At 43.7% G+C, this 7,500-nt stretch overlaps 1 protein-coding gene across 50 annotated transcripts in view; it reads left to right on the forward strand.

Moving 5' to 3' along the window:
- Positions 1-7,500, forward strand: part of Dscam1 (Down syndrome cell adhesion molecule 1) — a 635,227-nt gene that overhangs the window by 489,959 nt on the left and 137,768 nt on the right. For 2 of the 50 annotated variants that reach the window (XM_076208438.1, XM_076208095.1), the window contains exon 14: positions 576-860. The exons of 45 other annotated variants lie outside the window; for them this stretch is intronic. In XM_076208438.1, coding sequence (XP_076064553.1) covers positions 576-860 — 285 coding nt within the window. Of the gene's footprint in view, positions 206-575; positions 861-1,799; positions 2,085-7,500 lie in introns of all 50 variants that reach the window. 3 more of the 50 variants (XM_076208259.1, XM_076208618.1, XM_076208180.1) reach the window with 2 other exon arrangements.

Here is a 7,500-nt window from a genome sequence, read left to right on the forward strand (position 1 = left end):
ACGGGTGACGACCCCATCACTCTCCAGTGGTACAAGGACGACATTCCCCTCATGTCGTCCTCCAAGTTCGTAATTAACAGTGTGGACCCGAGGATGAGTAACCTTGTGCTTCGAGATGTGGGTTTTGACCACTCGGGGCAGTACTCGTGCATTGCCTTTAACCCAGTGGGCCAAGCCGAAGTCATAGCCGAACTCCGTGTGAAGGGTATTTATTACCCGTCTTCTTCGGTCATGTATATGTTTGTGTTTGTACATTCAGCATGCCTATGTTACAGTTATGACTTAGTTTGCTAATTTTAATCTTATTTGGTAAGGTCATTTGAAGAGAGAGAGAGAGAGAGAGAGCACATGTTCAAGTTACCGGAGAATAAGACGGGAAAAGAATATAAAATATCAGAGGGAACACGATTAAAAGAACACGGAGGTACAAAGTGGTGATGCTCTATCGTTTATTTTTATCCCAAATGTCGATGTGTGATGCGGATGTGCACTCCAGGTAGTGGACTGATTGTAGAAGTGTTTAATTGCCCCCACAATCAATATCTGTTGAATACTGACCGAGGCCTTGTATCCAGCCGAACCGGAGATCCTGCCCTTCTCCTTCCCTGAGGAGGTCAAGGAAGGGCAGCTCCTGCAGCTGATCTGTACCGTGACCACTGGAGACGACCCCATCACCATCCAGTGGTACAAGGACGAGATGCCGCTCATGTCCTCGGAGAAGTTCATGATAAATACGATGTCTTCGAGAATGAGTCTTTTAGTCCTCCAAGGGGTTGGATTGGAACACTCGGGCACTTACTCGTGTATTGCCTTCAATCCAGTGGGTCAGGCCAAAGTTGAGGCCAACCTCAGAGTCAAGGGTATTGTGTATAATTTCACATTACTCATGTTTCAAGATAGATTTTAATACTTTTCTTTTAGTTTCAGTTTGCTTTTTTATATTAGTTTAATAACCCATCCACACCACCCACCCACCCACCCACCCACCCCTCGCCCCCCCTCCTAAGTTAACATGCCATATCATGTGGCACTGAATGACATGTCATGTGGCATTGAAATGACATGTCATGTAGCACTGAGATGACATGTCATTTGGCACTGAGGTGACATGTCATGTGGCACTAAGATGAATGGCTTTGAATTAACAGTGGCCCCCGAGCTTCTGCCCTTCAACTTCCCCTCTGAGGTTGAAGAAGGCCAGCTTCTGCAAGCCGCGTGCACGGTAACCAAAGGGGACGATCCCATCACGCTGCAGTGGTACAAGGATGATCTCCCTCTCGTATCATCACCAAAGTTTATGATAAATACGGTCGACACGAGGATGAGTTCGCTGATTCTTCGAGAAGTTGGGATCGAACACACGGGGTCATACTCCTGTGGTGCCTTCAACCCAGTAGGGCAGGCCAGGGTTGCAGCAGACCTGAGAGTAAAGGGTATTTTTTCCTTCCCTTAAGGTTGTTTGCACGATCTATACGTTCATTTATTTGTTTTACGTTCTAACATCGTTAGACCTTGTTTAATAACTCACCCGCAAAAAAAGTCACCCACGTCTGTAGGCGTCACTGCCCCTCGTATTGACCCTTGTCCTTTAAGGGGGCTTTACCATGGCTGAATAAAGTTGCCTGATGGCACCCAATGAAAGGTGTAAATCGGGAAGGGCGAAATCTCTTTATTGTGTAAATTAAGATCACTCAGAGACAACCAGAATAAAAAGACAAATCGTCAGTAGAAATAGAAAGAATTCGTCACCCGACGAAAACGGGGGGAAAAAAAGTCTTAAAAACGTGTTCCTGCAACAGTCGCACCGGCCATCCTGCCCTTTGCGTTCCCTCCTGAAGTCGAAGAAGGACAACTCCTACAGAGCACCTGTACAGTGACCAAGGGTGACGAGCCCATCACCCTGCAGTGGTACAAGGACGGCCTGCCTCTGACGTCGTCCTCCAAGTTCATGATTACTCATGTTTCGAGCCAGTTAAGCCTTCTGGTGTTGAAGGGCGTGGGGAAGGAACACTCAGGGACGTACTCGTGTATGGCCTACAACCCAGTAGGTCAGGCACAGGTGGCTGCCGATCTCAAAGTCAAGGGTACATTTACTTGTTTTGTAGATCGCATGCCCATTTGTCGATAAGTTTATTCCACCTTTTATTCTCCCCCCCCTCTCTCTCTCTCTCTCTCTCTCTCTCTCTCTCTCTCTCTCTCTCTCTCTCTCTCTCTCTCTCTCTCTCTCTCTCTCTCTCTATCTCTCTCTCTCTCTCTCTCTCTCTCTCTCTCTCTCTCTCTCTCTCTCTCTCTCTCTCTCTCTCTCTCTCTCTCTCTCTCTCTCTCCTTCCGTTGCGTTGTAGTTCCCAGCTTTATGTCATGGGTAGATTTTCTTCTTTTTATTTTATTTATTTATTCATTTATTTGTTTGTTTGTTTGTTTATGTATTTGCTTTCTCTCTCCCCCTCCCATTGCGCGTTGTGGTTCACGTGTTGTAGGCAAATTTTCTCATTTTTCTCTTCCCTCCCTTCCTCAAAACAGTTGCTCCAGTTATTCTGCCCTTTGCCTTTCCTGACGAAGTAGAAGAAGGGCTCCTCCTTCAGATTTCGTGCGTGGTATCCAAAGGAGACGACCCTATTACGCTGAGCTGGTACAAGGACCATGTCCCCATAGAACCCTCCCCGAGCTTTGTCGTCAACTCGGTTACGCCGAGGATGAGCTTTCTCGTATTACCTGGAGTGGGATCGAGGCACTCCGGGCACTACTCTTGTGTGGCGTTTAACTCCGCGGGCAGCGTCAAGTACGAGGCCGAACTCCGAGTAAAGGGTACTATGATATCTACATTCGCAGCATGAGGGAGATCGCTACACACGCTCTGCTAATATACAGCGTTTGCTGCTCACCAGGATCATCGGACATCAGACTTATGTTCCTGCACGAGCCAAACTGTCTCGTGTTGTGTACAGCTTATTCTTGTAACTTTTAAGTGTTTGCCCCGTGTTCGCCTTGGTCTGCTTGTATTACAGTATCGAATGTTTTATTTACTTGGAGCATTTCCACTCCCCATCAGATCCAGACATAACGTATTTCATAACATAACTTGGTACTAACCGGCAACTGTACTATAAACATTTAACTAAACTAATCTTACGGAATTTTAACCTTACCATGACAGCCTTTTCTTGTCACTTCTCCGGGTTTTTTGTATGTATATATATCTTTTTTTCCTACTGTCGTCGGGCGGTCTGGTCCTCTTGAAATTTCCTTTCCCCCGTTTCTTGACCGCCTCAGTCGCTCCTTCGATGCTCCCATTTACATTTCCTGACGAGGTCGAAGAGGGTCAGCTGCTGCAGGTCACGTGCACTGTGACTAAAGGGGACGACCCCATTACCCTCCAGTGGTACAAGGACGACCTACCACTCATGTCATCTGCCAAATTCATGATAAGCAAAGTGTCGTCGAGGGTGAGCATGCTGCTCCTTCATGGAGTCGGAGCAGACCACACGGGGAACTACGCATGCGCGGCTTTCAACCCAGTGGGGCAGTCCAAGATGCAGGCTGTCCTTTATGTCAAGGGTAGAGTGCTGTAACTTTACTTCCTGTATGTCTCATGTCGTGCCTGGATTTTATTATATTCCTTTTTTATCCTTTTTCCTTCGTTTTTTTTTCTTTGATTATTTTTCTTTTCTAGTTCTATCCATTTTTGTTTATTACATAATCATGAAAGGGGGTTTGCATTCAGGAACACTCCTCTTTCATACTCGGGGTGTGTCTATTTTGAAATTAGATGCGAGACTGCATATATTTTGATTCGCGAAACCTTTATTAACAGTCCCATTCCCATACCCTCTCCTTCGTAAGTTTATTCCCTATATACATTTTTATTTCCATTATCAGTACATTTTTCCTTGTGGAATTAATTTTTCATGCCTTATGTGAAGCTGAAAGTACTCTGTGGGAGTGCTAGACCTCTATTTTTCCCCTGTGGCGACATCTCCTGTGGGAGTACTAGATCTCCATTTCCCCCCCGTGGTGACAGCGGGCCCTGAGATCCTCCTCTTCGGATTCCCGGAGGAGGTCGAGGCCGGTCAACTCCTTCAGATATCTTGCACGGTGACGAAGGGCGACGACCCAGTCACCCTGCAGTGGTACAAGAACAACCAACCCTTGCAGTCGTCCCCGAAGTTCCTGATCAGTAGTGTGGCTTCCAAAATGAGTCTCTTGGTTCTCCAAGATGTCGGTTTCGAACATTCTGGAAAGTACGCTTGTGTCGCCTTCAATCCTGTTGGGGAATCCAGATTGGAAGCGCAGCTCTTTGTGAAGGGTACACTTCATTAAATACTATTACTATTATCAATATTATTGTTATTATTATTGTTATTATTATTATTATCAATATTATTGTTATTATTATTATTATTATCATTATTATTGTTATTATTATTATAATTAATGTTATTATTATTATTATTATTATTATTATTATTATTATTATTATTGCTTTGATTATTGTTGTTATAGTTTATATTGCCATTATTATTAGTCATATTGTTTTTATTTGTTAGATTGCTAATGTCGCCATTATGGTTTGTAGTTATCATGGCCGTCGTCATCCAACGAAAGCTTAACTGAACTTCCTCGATCAGCTTTGCCCTTCCATCATCTTCCTACCTTGCCTTCCTTCCTTCCTTCCTTCCTTCCTGGACCACAATCTGTAGCCCACCCCCTTCACGCCAGGGCACCTCACTTCCTATGTCTCCTCCTTGCCCTTCAGCCGCGCCAGATGTCCTTCTTTTTGGCTTCCCTGAGGAAGTTCTGGAGGGGCAGCACCTGCAGATCTCGTGTACTGTAACCACCGGGGATGACCCCATCACCCTCCAGTGGTACAAGGATGACATACCGCTCATGTCGTCCTCCAAGTTCCTTATCAACAAGGTGGATTCAAGGATGAGTTCGTTAATCCTCCGGGGGTTAAATGCAAAGCACTCAGGGAACTACTCTTGCATTGCTTTCAACCCTGTGGGGAAGGCCAATATCACGGAGGAACTTAGGGTCAAGGGTTGTGTCTCCGATACAATTTTTGTTTTAATTCCCTTCAATATTTTTCCCCTTTCCCGCCAACACGTAAAGGATCCTCCTTTTTTTATTTTTCTGCTCCAACCTTGGACATGCTCTGCTACCCTGCAGCTATTTGTGGAAACGCCGCTGACCTGTGACCATTGCTTCAGCATTTCAGCTTGTCCCGAGGATTTTTTTTTTTTCTTTTTTGCAACTCTTTGCTTCCAAATTTACCCTCCCTTATGTCCGAAACCACCCTGATAGACTACACTGAATTAGAGAAATTGAAATATAAACAGAAGTGTTAAATGTCATTCCTGTACATACTGTATATATATGTTTTTGAATGTATGCATACGTTTGTATGTGTGTGTATGTGTGTGTGTGTGTGTGTGTTTAGACTATCAGAACTGCTTAGAGCTCTTTCCTTTAAGAAAATAGTTGTGAAAATCTATTCAGGAATAGAACTTCGCGTAGAGTTGTTTTCGCTACTTTATATACCTGTGTGTATGTTGGATGGATGAAAAGAATGAGGCTGAGAATTAATATCAGTAATTAGAGACTGCATGAGGTCGGTTCATGAAACACACGTTAGAGAAGTTTACCACACGTGCCACTTGTTCTCAAATTTCTTCACAACCCTGACCTTAATATGGAGGTGTAATGGAATGAATGGCAAAGAATATATTAGGTGTTATGGCATCCTCCATTAACCTTTCAAGTGTTTTACTATCTTCTCCTTTCACCTAATGATGTCTGTTTTACTCTCCAGTCATATACATATATATAGTGTGCGTGTGTGTGCGTGTCTTGCTCTCTTTAGCTGTCTTTATGTCATATGTGAAGATGTGTATTATTTTCTTTCTCATTTTGTTGTCCACTACCATATCTTCCTCACAGTATCTGAAATTTTACATCATTGAGATAGTTAGTGGCACTTGTCTCCTCCAGTTTATATCATCTTCATAACATTAATCTTAGGTGCATTGACTCCCTCGCTTACACTTCTCGAAAGGTTTTCACCAGGTCTTGTATCATGTCACTGTATCTGTACTTTACTGTCCGCAGACAATAGGCGGTATTGCAGAGATGAATTAAGTAGCTTGGTGGCAACCATTATACATTAAGGACAACCCACAATAAAATGGGTTATTCACGATAAATTAAAACCCATTCATCACTGAAAGGGTGCCGTGGAGATGAATAAAATAACCTGGCATCTTGTATTATATATTAAAAATGTCCCTACCCAGTGCAGGAGCGGGTAAAAATCCAGGAAATATTTCCTCCTCCACATGTCTCACTTATTCGCCGCTATGACTGCATACATATGATTTCGTTCATACACATTCCAAACTGCAATGTAGACATGACACATCCTTGTCTTAACACCGGTCTTCATGTTGAACCGTACAATGCCATCTTTGTACATTCCTTTCCATCAGTTTCCATGCCACACTATACTCTCGGAACACCTTTGTTTTTTTATGTATCATGTCATGCGCTTTCTCAAAATCCATGAAAATCGCACAAACTCGTTTCCGTCCTTAGATTTCTCCGTTTCTCTTTAGTATACCAAACAAATTTTGATAAAAAAAAGTCTCCTCTAATAGCTGTGAGTACTGTCCATACTATTGTGTATATTTTTTTAAAGTGTGTGCGTGTGTGTGTGTGTGTGTGTGTGTGTGTGTGTGTGTGTATGTGTGTGTGTGCGCGCGTGCACGTGTGTGTGCGCTGCATGCGAACATATATTTGAATGCATATGTGTTATGCTTAAATGTATTAAGTCCACAACACTGTTGTAAGGATAGAGTGAAAAAAATAGATATTTGTATTGCCATGTAGCATAAGCTTAATAGGAGATATGATAGATGATTTAGATTATTTTGAATATATATATAACCAAACCCGAAATGCGTCTTGGTGATGTTTTGATAATGTAGAAACACCACGATAACATCCAGTGTAGTCTGCAATCATTATCTTTTTCATTTTTCGCCGGAGATTTTATTTTTCGGCCGTCGCGAAGTTTTTGACGCCTTAAAACTGATTTATTTTTTCATCAAAATATCAGTGTTGTATTGTGCTAAAAAAACGCGTCTTAGTTATATGTATAAGATTTTCGGGCACAAATAGGCAAGAACACGGAAATGGGGGCGAAGAAGAGTAGCATGTATGTGTGTGTGTGTGTGTGTGTGTGTGTGTGTGTGTGTGTGTGTGTGTGTGTGTGTGTGTGTGTGCGTGTGTGTGTGTGTGCGTGCGTGTAGAGGCTAGCCGACTTACCCTGTGTCGACTTACGCGTTTGTGTGTGTGCCCGCAACCGATGTTCCTCGTCCCCGTTTCACGATGTTCCTCCTCCTTCGGTTAGCCACGCCGGAGCTGACGGTGTTCGGGTTCCCGGAGGAGGTGCGCGCCGGCCAGCCCTTGCACATCTCCTGCACCGTCACCCTCGGAGACGACCCG

Source organism: Oratosquilla oratoria, chromosome 1 (assembly GCF_046742065.1).
Source record: "Oratosquilla oratoria isolate Oo_2021 chromosome 1, ASM4674206v1, whole genome shotgun sequence".
Lineage (NCBI taxonomy): Eukaryota > Metazoa > Arthropoda > Malacostraca > Stomatopoda > Squillidae > Oratosquilla > Oratosquilla oratoria.